At 36.4% G+C, this 19,216-nt stretch overlaps 1 protein-coding gene across 7 annotated transcripts in view; it reads right to left on the reverse strand.

Annotated features, from left to right (window-relative positions):
* Positions 1 to 19,216, reverse strand: part of POMGNT1 (protein O-linked mannose N-acetylglucosaminyltransferase 1 (beta 1,2-)) — a 1,898,302-nt gene that overhangs the window by 186,828 nt on the left and 1,692,258 nt on the right. For all 7 annotated transcript variants that reach the window (XM_044085953.1, XM_044085951.1, XM_044085948.1 and 4 more), the window contains one exon: positions 17,295 to 17,430. In XM_044085953.1, coding sequence (XP_043941888.1) covers positions 17,295 to 17,430 — 136 coding nt within the window. The remainder of the gene's footprint in view (positions 1 to 17,294; positions 17,431 to 19,216) is intronic.

Here is a 19,216-nt window from a genome sequence, read left to right on the forward strand (position 1 = left end):
CCAGGAATACGTGATGCAAACCACAAGCATTCTGCTGCACCAAACTTAATCGGTCATCACACTCTGCTGTATTTCATCATTAGCTTGCATTCTGATTTTAATCCGTCATGTCTAGCAGCTGGTACAGAGGACCAAGGAACTGTTACTGAGCTGTTTTAAGTGGTCCAGTGGTCTAGGGTTTGTTTCCCCTCAGCCTCCATTGCCTAACTGTGCGACTATGAGCACTTCACTTAACCAGACAGCACTCCTGGGCTTAGTCTCAAAATAACAAATATAAACAAATAAAATAATACTATTCTATACAGGAACTACACATACATAGTTGATCAATGCACTGCACTGTATTAAAAGAAGCAATGCAACTCTGTCAACAGTTTTGCAAGTCATGTTTTTAGTTTAACTGTCTTTACTATTTCTACTAGTTCCACAAAAAAAATTCATTAGACTATGCCCGCAACTGTTAGACAGTCAACTCTTTCTATTTCTGATTAAACGTATGAACGCATTATAAAACTGCCAGATTTTCAGTCCTTTTAACCAAAAAAGCTCCACATGGGATTACCTTACACTTTAAGCATAATTGATTACTAAGGAATACCAGCTACGTCAAATTTCAATGCCTTTTTTATTTCAATTTTCTGAATAGTTGCTTATTTACAAGACTCACACAGTTGCTACACAGCTTTAACAATAAACCAGTGATTTTTTTTTTCTCCACAGGGCTTATAACTATTTTTGCCACCTTGCCACACATATAACCTGCTTATTTTATAAACCCTACACAGTCTGCTAGAATCAGTCAGCTTAAAAATGGAGTAATTTTTCCCCACAAGGTTTGTAAGTAGTTGTGTAACCTATAGCGAGAGTTTCTGGTTTCATTCTCTTAGGAATAAAAAAAAAAACACCAGTTTCTAGGCAAAGATTAACAGCTGATTTACTTGCATTAAACATTAAATACAAAGTTTTATAGTGATGGAAACTGTTAAATGTACTTCTTAACAGTTTCCATCACTATAAAACTTTGTATAGTGATGGAAACTGTTAAATGTACTTCTTAACTTTAGAAATAAAAAAAGAACAGAAAAAGTATCTCCTTTTTCAATTTTAGTCATGTTTAAAGTGCTTGGCTATAGCCTTCTGCAGTTTCTTTGAAACTGAAGCTGTCAATCACTTATCAATCTGCTTCTTAAGGTTCTTACTGACTTACATTTATATTTTTCTTTGTTTCTGTTGAAGGGGTCTTCTACTTCTCTAGCAAGGTCCTCTGAATTCTTTTCCCTCTCTCTCTAAACCCCACTGGCTTTCTCTTTCTCGTTCACAGGCCTGATGGTATGCCACATTCTGCCCACAAAGGGCAATGTCTCTCATTACTCCTTATGGCTTAGCTCTTTCTCTCTCTAAGCCCAATGGTCTGTCTTCATCTGGTCTGACAGACAACTAACTTCTTCCAGGTTTCTGGCACTATGATGTAGGGAGATGAAATCTGTGACACAGGTGACCATGATTCTATTAGGTACAGTTAGCACTAGAAAAGCCAGGTGACTATGATTCAATTAGGTAGAGTTAGCACTAAAAAAGCCAGACAGAGAGTAGCAAAGGGGCTTGCCCACTTTCCTTTCCTTTACTGGATGAAAGGGCTTTGCATACTTGGGGTGCCCACAAGAAGATACAATTTTTCTACTACAAACCACATTATGTGCTTCAAGGTGGGTGGCTAGGGCTGCCTGCTGGCAGTGTCCCTCGTGGAAGTGTGGTAACATCTAGTAAGGACAGTCCATTCCACTCTCTTTTCACTTGTGCAGCAAAGCATAACCAGAGATGTATGGTCACCAAAAGAAAAAACACACACCATCCCTGATGACTGCCATTTACGATGGACATGTAATAAAGGACAGTCGGAGTAACAAAACTAATTTTGGGGATGGTTCCATTTTTATTTTTAAATAGGGTCCCCAGACAGTGGTGCTTAAGTTGAGAATGTCTGCAGTTCATAATGAATAATGCAAGGTACTCAGACAGCTTTATTCACATCTTAAAAGCTAGTGGAGATGGGGGGGGGGGTCGCCTACCTCATGCTGAGGCAAGATGGTAGACATCTGAGAAGTAGTGACGGCCTTAATGGCTTCTGGTTGGGAGACAAGAAAGGAGGGAATACAAAAAAAAAAAAAAAAAAGAAAGAAAAGAACCAAGGTAATACAGCCCTTACCTTCTGTTGCCAAAACTGGGTGTTAGATATAGAGGCCCAAAAAAGGCTGGATGAATAGTTGAAAGGTTATGGCTCAGTAACACTTGCAATTGCCCAACTGCATACTGACCTCGTGAGGGGGGTATCAACAAGGACATGGTCCAAGCAGGGATCAGTGTCAGATGCTGCAAAAATGCCTCTCTGGACTTGATGCCCTTGAGCCCAGAATGGCAATCAGACCTAAAAAGGTATATAGCTGGCCTTCTAAAATTCCTTCTCACATGGGTGCTTGTCTTGCTTTTTTTTCCAGTGGGGTGGCCACGGAAGACTTGGCCGATGCCACAGTGGTCTTGGACAAGACATGCAGATTTTTCTGGTTCATGCAGTCCTGGAGAGAGTTGGCTTTTTTCTTGATGGCCTTCTAGCTGAACCTAACACAATAGGGACAGATTGTGATGTGATGCTCCACTCATAAGGAGAAAATACACACTGCTTATGCAAGACTTAAGCTAAGACTTTGAAGAGAAGTGTACGAATGGAGAGATGATAATGGTCTGAATGGACAGATAAGTCAGCAAGCAAAGGAGAGTAGTATTACTGGAAATGAATTCATCTTCAAGTCTTGGTGAGTACCTTCACAAGGTGAACCCTGTTTTTTATAAAATCTCACTAAGACAACACTGATACATGGACTGTAATTTATATAGCATACATCAGAAGTAAATAAAAAAAAAAATAAAAAAAGACAGATAGGTACACAAAACCCAGGATAAAAAAGTGGCCAATCCTTAAGTGCGCTGGTGCCAGGACTGGATAAAAATGACAGTGTAGAATACTCTCAGTAACTACAGGGGTACCGAAATGATCCATTCTAGGACCTCTGTTGTTTTCTATATTCATCAATAACCTACACATCACCACCCTCTACTCCACAGTCATCCAGTATGCATATGACTCTACATTAGTCTGTGCCTCATCTTTCCTCCAGGACCTGGATCATAAGTAAAGCAGAAGTTAAAAAAATAGAAGTTGAAATTATGGAATACCTGTGAAGTGAAGTATTATATATCACAGCAAGATGGAACAATGAGTTCCCCAAGTAAGGAAAAACAGGAGGAGACATCTGAAGAAGAAATATGGATATGGGAAACAAAAAGAGATTTAATATGGTGCAACATTTATGCAAAGGAGAATGCAAAACTAATTAATACAAAAAGAGCAGTACCAAAGATATCTGAAGAGAAATGCAGGCAAGGGCATGTGGACTTTCAAAATTTTGCAATACAAAAAATAAGAAAACAAATAGGAAAAGTAGTAAAGAGGATTAACAATGGAAATCTAGGTTATGGATTATCTGTGAAGTGAAGGATATAGTGTAGGAAATCTAACTCTGATAACATCACAGTAGGATAGATCAATGGATCCCCTAATTAAAGGAAAACTCCACCTTAGAACTCAAAAAACATTTTTTTTTAATTTTATCTTTGTTTTTGAGCTATTTTAATGCCTCAAAATCACTCCAAGTGCTTCTACTACACTTTTAATGTGTTTCTCTCAAAAAGGCGGATGATGGGGCCTGCCTTGGTAACGTGATCTTATTTTCTTCCTTTCCTTCCTTCTTCCCAGAATACATTTCAAGTCCTCTTCATATGACTCATGCCAGACATAAGGAAGTGGTGCTGTTTTCTCATGCCATTAAAATATAATGGCAGGACTGCAAAACACTACCATCTAAACACACCTTCTGTAAAAGAGCTGCTTCTCTGTTTACCTGACTGAGCCTCATTTATCTGTCTGCCAGATCTTGTTCTATACTATAAATAGCTGTTAGTTACTTGCAGCAAAAGAAAGCAGATAAAAAACATTTTTTGTAAGAGGAGTCTTTTGTAGTCCTAACAAACTTGTTAAACCCTCCCCATACCCTCATGCTGAGGTGTGAAAACTCTCACTGCAGTAAATAATCCTTTTTTGATTTTTGTGTTTGGTGCTTGCTGTGAAGACTCAACCTGCCAGTTTGTGTTTCATTCATTGGTCTGTTTGAGCATTTCGTTTCTTTAGTTGTTTTTGTCATGGCTACTGGCAGCATTCTGGATTCCTCATCACCTACAAGGGAAAATGTTCAAGGAACAGAAACGAACATTGGTTATTTAACTGCACTTGTTCTGCAGTTAACTCAAAGGATTGACAAGTTATACCAGCATGTTGGTCTTTTCAACAATACCAATACAAGTGAGGTCTCCAACTTGCATAAGGAAATTACCGAGCAGCCCACAGATTTTAATCTTACCCCTCAATGTCTTGCCTTTGGACAATGTATCGACTTGGAACCTAGACAAGGAAATGACGTGGAATTGTGTAACCCGGAAGCAAGTGAGTCTGAAAGCAGGAGCTCTCAGAACGCGACTTGTTTCTAACGGACACGCACAGAGAACTGGAAATGAAATTCCACAACTCAAGGATTGGTTATGAACTAGACTTACTTTCAATGCTGATACCAGATATGGTGTTTCTTTCATCAATCAAAGGTAAGCTGAACAAGTTTGATACCAAATTGCTACGCTGCAAGAAATTGCAGCTAGAGAACACTTACCTTAAAGAATGTAAAAGACTTAAAGTCATCCCTAAGGGTTTAAGGGTCTGGCGTTTCCCTACCGGACTTGTTTATAATCCTGCTTTTCACCTTGACTTATTGCAATTATTTGACAAATGTGGACTTGAGCTTCTCGAGTTACCGGTTAACTACAACACCAATGACACTGACATGTTATTTAAAGAGCTTGCTGTTTTAGACAAGTCTATCCATGGTGACAGAGAATATAATGCCATGAAATATGAACAACTTAGAATATATAACAGCACAGACCACATTAATAGATTAAAGGTTGGCAAGCTGAAGAAAATGGATAGAGATGTGAATGACTTCGGCTTACCCGAAACCTCCAGGCACTTATAAAAAATTTAGAAACATTGCTGTTGAGAACAGGAATCCTCTTCCCATTCCTCCTAAGTTTTCTGAAAACTATGAGGCCATGCTTGAAGGAACTGATGATACGGCCTTTAATTACAATAAAGAGTATCCTGAACTTAGGCGGAGTGAGAGGATTAGAAATAAAGTTATTTGCAACAAGAGGCAACAACCCCAGGTGGGGTTTCAAGGGGCCTAACACAAGAACTGGATTACAAAGTTCATGATGATTTTTGCAATATGGACACTTATGTTGAACTTTTAAACCAAGAGTGTTTTGAAATAAGCCATGAGTTTGAACACAGTGCTAACAACTATACTGCTGTGTTCAATCAAAAAGATTTTGCTGTTTATAATTATTCTAGGTTATGCACTGAGGAGACTATGGCTGATTTGCTCTTGAAAGGAATGACTTGTTTCAGCTAGAAAGTTTAATGTTACTGATACAATTATAGATTTTAAAATGTATTTGAGAAAGGTAAATCTGACATTATTGTATGAGAATGAAGCACGGCTAGACACTTGCAATAATAACATTTTTAGAATGAATTCCACATATAACCCCCCCCCCCCCTTGCATCCCAAGCTTGCAATATATGAGAAATTGTGCGAGTTAGATCTTTACAACTTGAACAGGAATAACTACAAGGGAGTTCAAAGTTTTGTGAATATTAACCAGGAAGAACCTAACAGCTTGGAATTTTTACAGAAGCAAGATGTGAGGGTCATGAAACCAGACAAAGGGGGTGGTGTGGTAGTCATGGATGTTTCCATGTACACTGATAAAATGCAAAGTATTCTTGATACTGAAAATTATAGAGAGGTTTCCCTTAACGAGTTAAACGGGACATACCAGAAAATTCATGGCCAATTGAATGACATATTCTTGGAGAGGAGAACTGATATTACTTTATACAATTATTTGAAAATCATCACTCCTAGAGTTCCAGTGTTTTTTGGCATCCCCAAAATTCACAAGGGCCTTTTAGACCCCCCCCCCCCATGAGACCTTTGGTGGATGGAAGGGATTCTATAACAGCTGCTTGTGCCCAGTACTTAGACTATGAACTAAAGAAAATATTACAACTGGAAACCCAGATATGTAAAGATTCCTGGACCTTTTTAGAATAGATCAGTAAAACACAGTACGACGTAAATGATTTACTGGTTACCACATACATCAAAGATCTGTACACTGTCATCCCACAGACCATTGGTCTAGAATGGGTTAACAAAATGCTACTGGAATATAAAACTGACCAGGACAAAATAAATCTTATCCTGGAATTGTTGGAGATAGTGTTAACTAACAATTACTTCTCCTTCAACAATAAAGATTTTCTGCAAACAACTGGTGTGGCCATGGGGTCAGCTTGTGGTGGGGCATTTGCAAATATGGTCATGGCACACTGGGTGAGACAATTCGTATTCCAGTCAGACTATCATCCCAACATCAAAATGTATTATAGGTACCAGGATGAAATCAGTTTAATTTGGAAAGGTTCTTCATTAATGTTGGACCAATTCTTAGAATACAGTAACACAACTACCTTTTTACATTTTACTTGGGTCATTCATTTAGATCACATGGACCATTTAGATGTCCGTCTGTTCAAAGATAAAATCATCAGAAGGTATGCTACTACAATTTATAGAAAATAAACTTATTCAAACTCTTTTCTGCACTACAGCAGTTCCCACCCGGACCACCAGAAGAGATCAGTGATTAAAGGGTAAGAACTGCCCGCAAGGTTTCCAGGGTAGAGAACTTCAATTTAGAGTGCACAAACTTAAAAACTATGTTTTTAAAAAGAGCATACCCTGTAGATCTACTTAATGAATTAATAAGAGAAGTCACAGAGAAGAGAGAAATACGTCATTTTAAACCTATTGTTGGTAATAACATTTCAGACTGGGACTTTTTGAACACAGAATTCATGGGACCAGAGACACATAGCGTTACTTTCCTTAAATCTTTGATTGTCACATATAGTTCTGATTCCCACAGTCTAAAGTGGATTTTTCAGAAGAATTGGGGTATTTTAATGGAGGATGTTGGAATCAGAACTCATTTAGGTGACAAATCATTAATAACATAGAGGAAAGGCAAGAACTTAAAGGACTTTCTTAGAAATAGGCATGTTCAGAACATGTTAGGTCATTTGGGTACTTACAGATGTGGATCATGTAAATGGTGCCACAAAATTATAACTGGAGACACGTTTACCACTAATAATTTTGAATACTGCATTAAAGGGAGATACAATTGTTCTTCAAAGGCAGTTGTTCATGTGGCTTTATGCGACCTGTGCCCTGTGTTCTACATAGGCAAAACTGAAAGAAAATTTACCGATAGAATTTACGAACATGACTATGCCATTAGAAAAAAACAACTTGAACAATGCTTTAGCTAGAGATATTCATGACAATACTCATCATAAATTCAGGTTCATGGCTATAGACCACGTGGATATTAATGACAAAATCCCTTGGGAAGTATTCTTAGAATTAAAAGAACTTAGATGGTAGATTTTACTGAATGCTGACAAATGGCCGAGTATTAATGAAATGACTTCTATTACCCCCTTTTTAAATAAAAGCTCCTGAAAGAAACAAACTAGCACAATGAACATGACAATGCAGCAAGGAATGTATCACTGATTTATGAACATTTCCTTTTAGAACATATATAAATATATATATATATATATATATATATATATATATATATATATATATAAAATTGGTAGAGAGAAAGGGTCTTTTGAACTAGTGTTTTTAATCAACACAAGTCATTTTATATATATATATATATATATATATATATATATATATATATATATATATATATATATATATATATATACACACACACACACACACATATATATATATATATAGATAGATATATATATATATATATATATATATATACATATATATATATATATATATATATATATTTTTTTTTTTTTTGGGATGTAATACTGAGATTGAGGGGTTCATTTTCCTTGTTATTGCTTGCTGTTTCCTTGTGTCCAATCAGAATGAATTGCACACTATTTAAAAGTTTGTTTTACATTATATCATCGCCTGATGAAGTTTACATTGTTTAAACAAAAGCGCTAACATATTTTATTAGTTTTACATTAAAACATCAAGATTTTATATTATCTTTTGTGTTTGGTGCTTTCTGTAAAGACTCAACCTGCCACTTTGTGTTTCATTCAGAGCTTGTTCTATGCTACAAATAGCTGTTAGCTACTTGCAGCAAAAGAAAGCAGATAAACTAACTATACTATGTTGTTTATTATAACTAATTCATTGTATCCACACACCTTGCACACACACACACACACACACACACACACACACACACACACACACGCATTTTGTGTGTGTTTGTGTTTCTGTATATGTGCATGTATATAAAGTACATGTGTACAAAAGTGTGTGTGCGCATTTAACCACAGTTAAGTACTTCTGATTTCCTTTTCTTAGTGTTCTTAATGCAAGGGACATAGTAAATGTATGTTAAAGTAAATTAAGCTGTATATTATGGTTGTTCTCTGATAATGCAAGGACTGACTCAAAGTCAGTGGGAATCTCTTACAATGGATTTGCATGCACCAGATATGCATCTCCCTCTGGAAGGAAGTCACACAAAGCATAAAAGACCTTTTTTATGAACAGTATCAGTGCACTTAGTTAATAGGGTTGCAACTTGACTCTTTTTCTGCAGTTCTGGCCTGTGTGTGTGTGTGTGTGTGTGTGGGGGGGGGGGGCTTGAAAATGGTAAATGCATTTATATTTTATAAGAAAAAATATTTACTGACTTTTCTCTAAATGTCACAGAAATCTTTGCTACTACTCAAGTTATCTTAACACAAACTATTATAAATTACATTTTAAACTTAGAATTTCAATACTGTGTTGCTGCTTATGTATCAGAAGAGTTGACAATTGCTTTTAAACCCCTGACTAATCTAATTGCTTTGTTTTGCTATGAAAGGGGGAGTGCTATGTTCCCCTCTCCTCTGCAATAAAAATAGTGGAAACAATTCCACAGCTTTCTGCCTTTTTTTATATCATCTGCTGTGTTCCTGACATTAGCAGGATTAATCACCCATCTAAGATTGACAACAGTACCTGACAGGGTAAACTACAGATTTAACTGTGTCTATGATATGTCATGCAGGTGGAGACAAATTTGTCTGCAAAGTATGTGAGAAGTTGACTTTAAACAAAAGTAGGTGGGCTTTTCCTTCCTTTGGCTCCAATGCAAGTAAATAAAAGTTTTAAAAGCTACAATCAGGTTTCTGGTACATACACAATGCTAGAACCACACTGTAGGGAGAAAAGAAGCCCAACGATTGAGATAAACTATATGAGAGGGTGGAGTTTTCCTTTAAGGCTTCCGGTACATACACAATGCTGGGAACCACACTGTAAGGAGAAAAGAAGCCTACTGATTGAGATAAACTGTATGAGAAGGTGGAGTTTTCCTTTAAGGAGAAACGAGTGGAGTGGGAAACATCTGATCAGTTGCCATATGAAGATAATTTGGAGTCTTCCAAAGGAAACAAGAACAAGTGTTCAGTTAGAGTCACACAGCAAGGGAAGATGGAGGAAATTGTGGCAACTCTGACACAGTCAGTGTTGTGGAGTGATGGGCCAGTGAGTTCCCAGATGAAAAGAAATGGATGAGACAGGATGAATCTGAAGAAAATGTGACACAGGAGGAAACTCTAGAACTTACAGAATGTCCGCAGGAAATGGAGAACAAAGAATGTGCCCACAGTTTTAAGAAAATGATACAACAGAAGAGTTGCTTGATTTAATAGAGATGGACAGACATATTAAGATCAATGAAAGAAACGGATTACAGAAAGTCAATAAAAGCCATAAAATTAGAAGTTTGATAAAACAAATGAACATAGTAATTAGGACTGTTCATGGAGATTTCATGCCATATAACAGAAGTAAATAGGATACAATACTGTGCAGTTACATTAATAACAGATAAAGTCTTATAACAAAAACAGAGTATTAATGGAAAGGAAGGGGAAAATTGAATGTTATTATGGAAGTATCGAATAGAGAAAACTATAAAACAATTAAGACAAGAAGTGTCACTGTTAGAAGATTTTAAAAGAGAAACAGATCAATAAAAATACTCAAAGATAGACATGATAAAAGCAATGTACAGCATCAAAACAGATCAGGATCTATTGTGCACTACTGCAAATAATAAACTAAAAATATCAGCACAGGCAGGAAAACTTAGAAGGTATGCAGATAACTATAAATGAAAAGTACAAAATAAGCAATTCATTGATGACCCAAAAAGGTTTTATAGAAATTTGGGAAACAAGGCAAAAGATATTGAAACACCACAAAAAAGAAGAAACAGATATATTTTGAAGAAATATCTATGAAGATCCCGTGGGACATAAAGATGCTGATGCTGAATGGACAGAAGAACTAAAATAATGATTATGAAGTTCAAATGTACAGGATATGAAATGTGATTAAGTAATGGCCAGACAAAGTTAAGAAAACTGGAAAACCCCAGGCCCAAACATCTGACTAAAAATATTAACATCTTTTCATGAAGATTTAGCCATGAGTAAGAACTACTTATATTTGCACCCTAAACAGACACCAGCCTGGTTAACAGGAAAAACACTGGTCCTACTTAAGAGCGAACATGCAAGCTATCCTAAAAACTATAGACCACTAACTTGCCTTCTAACGACGTTTTAACTGTATGTGGTACTGATGCTGACAGAGCTTATAGTCATTTAGAAGAAAACTCAATCATGGCACTAGAACAAAAAGATAACAAAAGAAAGTCATATGGAACAAAGGACCATTTGTTGTTAAATACAATCATAATGGAGAACTGTAAAAAGGGGAAGAACCTAAGCAAGGCATTGATAGACTACAAAAAAGCTTTTGACAGTATCCCACATTCATGGATAAGAGAGTGCTTAAAAATGTATAAGATACACCCTACACTGATTGATTACATTACAGTGAGCATGAAACAGTGGCAAACCACTTTACAGTTGAACCATGATAAAAGACAAATTATTACTCCAGGGATAAAAAGTGAAAGGGGAATATTCCAGGGTGACTCTCTCACAGCTGATCTTTTGTCTTTGCCTTTAACCCATTAAGCTATCTACTTAACAGATTAGGTCATAGCTAAAAGTCTGCTCCCAGAAAACAACAAAGTGTAAAGACATCTCATCTTCTTTTTGTGTACGACTTAAAACTGTATAGCTCATCAGATGAGGAACTGAAAACACAACTACAAGTGGTCAAAACTTTTTTAGATGATATAAGAATATAATTTGGTCTTGATAAATGTGCAAAAGCAGCCTTTAAAGCTGGAAAGTGCAGACCGAAGAAAACATCAGCCTGGGACAGGAATGTGATACAAGAGAACTTGAGCAAGAGGAAGTCTATAAATATTTGGGAATTGATAAAGGGTCAACAATAAAACATGAACAAATGCCAATAAAACTTAGTAAGGAATATTTTAGAAGACTAAAATGAATACTGAAAACAGCACTGACATCTAGGAAGTCCAAGCTATAAACCAATTTGCTCTTCCTGTCTTAAATTTCAGATTGACTGGCACCAAAAGGTGTTGAATCGGTTGGACAGGAAAATGAGAAATACGCTTCATGCTCATCAAATGATTTATAAAAATCAGTGTATAGCAAGACTATATGTTTCCTGTTCTGAAAGAGATATGGGCCTCCTCAAAATTGATTACATTTATAGATCTGCAGTCGTGGGACTGCAGACATATCTGATAACCTCACAAGATCTGACCATACTGAAAGTTTTGAAACATGAGTATAAGTCTAAGATGACTTATCTCCTTAGCTTAGCAGAAGCATATCAGCATCAAGCGGGAATGAAAATCAAAACAGAAGTAGATAACAATCAGGCAGCAACTGAATGTGCCAAAAAAAAACCAAGAAAAAATATAAGGTGAAGGATCAGATGAAAAGGCAGGAAATGTGGAAAATGCATAAATATAGCTGCAAGTATAAAAAAAAACTCTCTGAACAACCTCGTGTTGATGAGGATTGAATGCAGGAATGGTTAAGGAGAGGTGAATTTAAATCAAAAGACAAAAGGTTAATATTGGCAGCCCAAGACAGTGGACTACATACACATTGTTTTACAAAATTCATTGAATATGTGGGAGAAACAGATAAATGTAGGTTTTGTAAAACAGAATTGGAAAAAGTCGCACATCTTGTTACTGATTGTGATATACCAATGGCAGAAGCACTGTATGCTGAAAGGAATGACAAAGCCATCGATCACTTCAGTTCTGTCTTCCTAGACACCCTAAACTCCCTAGTCCTTCTAAGAAACAAAAGGATAAAAACTATTACTGCTACTTGGTTATACAAATAAACAAAACAAATTATGCATCAAAGGGACAAATCCTGGAAGCTTTATCAAAAGAATAAATTGCCCAGAACCCTTCTCCAATATACACAGCTCTGTAACCTTGCAAAACAACAAATCACCAAGGACAAAAAATCCTACTATACTAAGCTCCAGTCCAACAATATTAAAAACCCAAAACAATTCTGGAACTCTGTAAACTCACTTCTCAACCCAGGCTCCAAGAATAACCCCTGTCCTGAACCAAGTAAATCTGACCTCAAATTAGTCTCCCAATTTAACTAATTTTTTTATAGAAACAATATCTGACCTGACCAAGGCTTTTCCCAACAATAATCCATCTGTCCTTCATTCTTCTCCTTCTAAGCTCCCTAATAACTTCCTCCCTATTCTCAAGATAAAACAAGCGGAGATCTCCACGATGATGAACAAACAAGACCTCTCTCTCCATTCTTTTTTTCATTCCTGATGCATCCTGTCCACATCTCGCCACTGCTAAAACGTTACTTTTGTGTTCCTTAATGCAAATGTCTCCAGTCTATACAGACTCCCTTTACAGAGTGTATACATCAATGAATTCCTGTGTTTGACCTTGATGAAACATATCAATAATTTCTAGGCTTGCCCTGGAATGTAAATCTTAACTAGGGTTTTATGTAGTTATCCCAATTTGCACCTATTAGATAGTAAGCTATATCCACTCACAGTATCATCTATTGATAAAATTCAGATTACAAAAAATGTAGGAATATTCTTAAAAAAAATAAAATTATCAAGAATGAATCTTCAGCATGAAATAAGGCTTTTCAAATAATGGGGTTAATATTTAAAACCAAGATGACAAGAAGCATAAATACAGCCCAGGCAACCCGGATTCAAATAGCTGCTCAAGTGTCTGAGGCACTGTCAGGGAGAGATGGGTGTGCCCACAAAGGGGGAGGGAGTTTGAACATGCTCCCTGAGAGGAGGCATTGTCCACAGTGAGGAGTAGCCCTTGCAAACTGCCAATGAATGCAGTAGGGATAAGGAAATAAGGCTAGGTCATAAAAAATTCCCCTTAGCAAAGCAGAAGCAGTTGCTGGAACCACTCGCCCAGTACACCCTTAAAATTCATGCCATCTCCAGCTCATGTGGTGAAGTGCAGGGGAGGAAGGATAAGGAAGGCACGCTTGGAGATGGACAGGGATACTGTGACGGCTGGAGAGAATGAATCAGTGTGGTGGGAGAAAAAAAAAAACACGTTAAGATTTTTTGTCTTCTAACTGGTCTGTACACATCATATAGAACAATTTTAGAATATAATGCACATTTTTGTGTATGCAGCAAATGAGAGTTAAACCTCCTCACACTTCTAGTAATGACAAGGTTCAAGTACTATGAAAACTTTTATTATAACTCATACTACAAGTCCTTACTGTCTTGGTGAATGTCTTCAAAGAGAATAAAGTGAAAAGCAGACATGGACTATTTATATATAAAACAATTATAGCAAATAAGAAAAAAGAATAAAATAAAAGCAATCAATTGAAATGATAATTGAATAAAATAAAATAAACTAAGAATACTATAAAACACTCTTCCAAGTACATTCACTATTTATACCATATGGTGCAGTGTATTAAATTTTAAAATGTCTTCTATTACAGCCATCCTGTTCATTCAAAGTCATTTGTACAATAGTAGCCTGCAGTAAACTACAATTGTTTCCATGATGTTTTAAAAAAATGTATAGCTAGTGAACTACAACCTTTATTACTTTTTATATGTCTAATATGCTCATGAAGTCTAGATTTAACTTTTCTACTTGTGTGACCAATACATTATGTATCTATATCTTCTTCTTCTTTCGGCTTTTCCTGGTTAGGGGTCGCCACAGTGGATCACCCGTCTGCTCATGATTGGCAGTAGAGTTTTACAGTGTTGAGTTGCCAGCCCAGCGCCCAACCTTCCACAGAAGGCACACAGTCACACCTAGGGGCAATTTAGAGTGTCCAATCCACCTACCTGCAGCACCCGGAAGAAACCCACGCGACCACAGGGAGGACCATGCAGACTCCGCACAGAAGGCACCCCAACCAAGGATCGAACCAGAGAACCTCATGCCGTGAAGCGGCAATGCTAACCGCTGCACCACCGTGGCCGCCCCCATGTATGTATCTATATCCATCCATTTATATATATATATATATATATATATATATATATATATATATTCACACCAAAACACAGAAAACCGTGAAAATCCAAACATCGAACGTAAACACAACATACACTACCACAACACATACACCAGCCTCCCCACATTAAAACAAACAAATCACACACAAACACAACAATACAAATAAATAAACCTACCCTACTTATAAGCAGGGGGGCAAGCCCCCCCTGTGCCCCGCACACCCCCGCTACTTATATATACTAACTGCGAGGTCAGACCAAACAGAAAAAGACAGTAAACTGACCACTACCCACTAAAGTCCCCTCACACACACATACACACACATCACAAATGTACGAACACCACCACTTTCAAAACTTACACACTCATATACCTACCTACCCTAACCCACACCTAAAACTTCTGAACACACTCACATACACTCAAATCCCTACCCAAAACCCATAAAAAAATATTCACTTACCTTATCTCCAACCATATCCACATACGAAATGTAAATCAGCTACACAGTACATCCAACGTCCCGTAGCGCACCACAAAAACCGTGAATTCGACATTTCCGGATGTTGGGCTTTATAGTCTCAAAATACTGAAATTCGATATTTCAGTATTTCTAGATTATAAAGTGAATCCATATATATATATATATATATATATATATATATATACATATATATATACATATATATATATATATATATATATATATATATATATATATATATATATAAATATATGGGTCTACTGTATAAGACCGAAAATCCACTTGTTCGAAAACGAACAGGAGACCCTCGATTATGCGAAAGTGCACTTCTGAAAAGCACGGTTCAATGAACCGTTCAAGGAAACTGAAGCACCAAGGCACACTACAGTGGGGAACAGGGAATTTACCTGTTCCTCACTGCAGTGCGATCAAGGAGTTGGTATATTTAAGTGGGGGGGGGGGGGTGAATCCCCCATTCAATGTAATGTTAGAAAGTGTTTTCTGTTTTTTGTTTAATCTTTTTATTGTTTCGTTGAAATGAGTTTCGCGAAAGTGCACTTTTGCGTAACTTAAAAGTCTACTGCTCTTTTTCGAATAAGTGGCATTCGATTAAAAGTAGACCCATATATATATATATATATATATATATATATATATATATATACACATTTTTTTTTTAAATTGCAAGGGCGTCTTAACCTATACATGACTCGCACATTATCACAAGAAAACTCAGAGTAAAATCACATTTCTTGTTATTTATTTAAAAAAAATCAACTGCATAACAACTACTGCAAGTAACAGAAGGAAAAGTTCCCTTAATCTGCACACAATTCAAACAAGTCTAAAGCAGATACACTAAGAAGATTCCAAAAGGTAGTAGTATGGACTACACTACTAGATTAAAGTCCTTGTAATGTTGTACCATCAACTACAGATATACAAAGGAGACTTTTATCCTTGTCATATGCAGCATTCCATAATCTTCTCAAAAGAGTCTAGCTTGGAATAGACTTGGTTCACTGCATTCAAAAACCTGAAGTACTGCAACGTGTCTTTCCTTATGCAAAGTTCAACAAAAACCTACATTTCATGATCTAGTTCATTCATATAACCTGGAATACATTTACCTTAACTACTAAAAAACCTAACAACTCAGCTTGACTGTTGGGTTGACATCAGATTACTCAAAACATTTTAGCCTGTATTAAGTCTCGAACATAGATACTTGCTGAATCTAAGAACTTACTATACAATGATGTGGATTACTTCACTGAAACCCACCAAACAAAAAACAGGCCAACTATGAGACTGTATACTTGAAAACTGTGTCTAGCCTGTCCATAATCAGTAAACCATCCTTGCTCTGAAAAGTCAATACTACTTAGCCAGACAAAAAACAAACACCACTTACTTAGTAAGGCATAACCAAAAAATGTAGCACCACTTCACATATCTGTGAATAATTTACAGCACACTCCATAAATCTTTTTTTTTTAACAAAAAAAAAATCTTTTAGTGCTAAAAATTTAGTTATCTCCTAACACTTGTCTAACAGCACACAATGTCTGGTTCTGTGCTACAAGGATGCATTCTCCCAGCTAATTTATCCTAGCAATCTTCCGTTAATTTCATCAATAATGTATATACATATTTTATTGTATTTTCTAGTAAGACCACAAACTACATTTAGAAATCAAATCAACTCACAAGCTGTTTTGTTAAAGAAAGCATATAAAATGAGGAATGTGAAAACATGCTCAACTCGTAATTCATATGCATGTGCATAGTGCAAAAAATGAAAATCATTCACAATAAAGATTTTTGTTTTTTTGTTTTTTTTTTCAAAAGTACAAAACCACAAAACATCTTAACTACTGTATAACAGCACTGGTTTGCTCTACATTATCTGTTCACATTCCTTTTCCTTGCAACACAAAATCATTGAACTTGCAAGTATGCTACATTATAACCCACACCCAAGTGTCATGCATTTAAGATAAACAATGATAAAAAAGAAATAATCTCAGGAAGGTATGCTCACCTTGGCTAACTGAGTCCATGTGGTAAAGTCTGCATCATGATCCATCCGGATGTACATCACATATATCTTCCCTTCTGTATCTGGGATGAAGGAATCTTCACATGAGTTTTTGTTGTGATCTAAAACTTCTGCTTCACTATGGAAACCGTACATAAAGCATAAATAAAAAGAAACAAAGACTTATGTTAATCTTGAATAACAATGCAATTTTTGAACAGCATTATTTCAGATGTTTAAATTGCTTTGCAGTAAAAACATAATTCAGCAAGTAAGTAGCAAAGCAACAGTGTAAACAGTGAAGTACTTATGATAGTGAAAAACAAAGCGTATTTCCTCTAGAACCAAAAAAAGTCCTTACCTCCATCTATATATTCGGATCAGGTCCTAACACCCCTCCTCTCTACATTCTACACCACTCTGGCCCATCATTGAATACAATGCCCCCTTTGGGATGTATCTTACAAATAAAGCTGTTGGAGAGACACCAAAGGTTCCAGACAAAAAAGATCATGGGCCAAAGAGACCGGAGGCCTAGTTTCTGTTCTTAGTGTCCTATAGACTACTCCATAGGGGTGATCTATAACTTAGCTTCTACGCCATTATGGATCGTGCAAGTTCAAGACCTCTTAATTTTTTTTTTAAACAAGAAACATCTTTATTAAATCATCGTGCATGACAAAGGCAATCAAACATTTATATAAATGAAAAAAAAAAAAAAACACGGTCTATATTACATGAACGAAATGAGCGAAAATCCCGGAAATCAGATGCGTGCTGTGGGGTAGCAGTACAGTGAAGATTGGAGTATTTGCCCTTTCCTCACTGTAGTGCGATCTCAGAGATGGAATATATATTTAGTGGGGGGGGGGGTGCATAGCCCCCACAATATCGTTTTGGATTTCTGGTATTTTCGCTCATTAGAGCGTTTGATTATATCAACTTTCGTTCATATAACATAGACCCAAAAAACATACAGATATCATTTTAGTTGCAAACATTATACATCACAAGCCATATTGACATAATTGTACTTACAAACATTATACATCACTTATAATCTAGCCAGTCACTGTCAGTCAAACATTACATAGCTCATTCAAATCCTGCCTTCTTTTAATCCTCGTTCCTCCTTTGCATGTATTGTTCCCACAATTCCCATTTTTCCCATGTAATTTGCTCCTACCCTTTTCTAAAGATCCCAATTCCAGCAGTTTTATCTCTGTTACTATATTCACTACTTGTAGTAAAGCTGGTTTACACTTTGCTTTCAATTTTCTAGCAACTACTTTTTAGGCAGGAACCATTATTAGACTCAATAAGGCCGTACCATGTCTAGGCAATTCTGATTCTATACCATAGCTCAAAAAATAATTTCCTTAGTTACATCAATTTGCTTACCCAGTATCTCTGACAGAAGAGTCTGCATGGAATCTTTAAAGTCTCCAAACTCATTACACTCCAGGAAAACATGTTCCCAGTTAACTCTTTCTTTCCCATCACACCTCCAACATTTGCTGTCTACTGAGGAAAATTCTTTGAAGTCTACTTGGGGTATAAAAAATACCTATGTAAACACTTGCAAATCCTAGACTTTGTTGCATATTTGGGAGGCAGACATGGATATAAAAGGTTTACACACCCCTGTTAAAAATGCCAGGTTTGTGAGTATAAAAAATGAGACCACAATAAATCATTTCAAAACTTTTCCCATCTTTAATCTGACCTATACCTGTACAATTCAACTGAAAAACAAATCTGTTAGGGGAAAATATAAAAAATAAAAAATGTACAATACGCAGGTTGCAAAAGTGCGTACACCCTTAAACTAATACTCTGTTGTGTGTGCACACCATTAAACCAATACTTTGCTAAAGCACCTTTTGATTTAATTACAGCATTCAGTCTTCCTGGGTAGGAGTCTG

Source organism: Protopterus annectens, chromosome 10.part0 (assembly GCF_019279795.1).
Source record: "Protopterus annectens isolate FY-2018-M chromosome 10.part0, PAN1.0, whole genome shotgun sequence".
Lineage (NCBI taxonomy): Eukaryota > Metazoa > Chordata > Ceratodontiformes > Protopteridae > Protopterus > Protopterus annectens.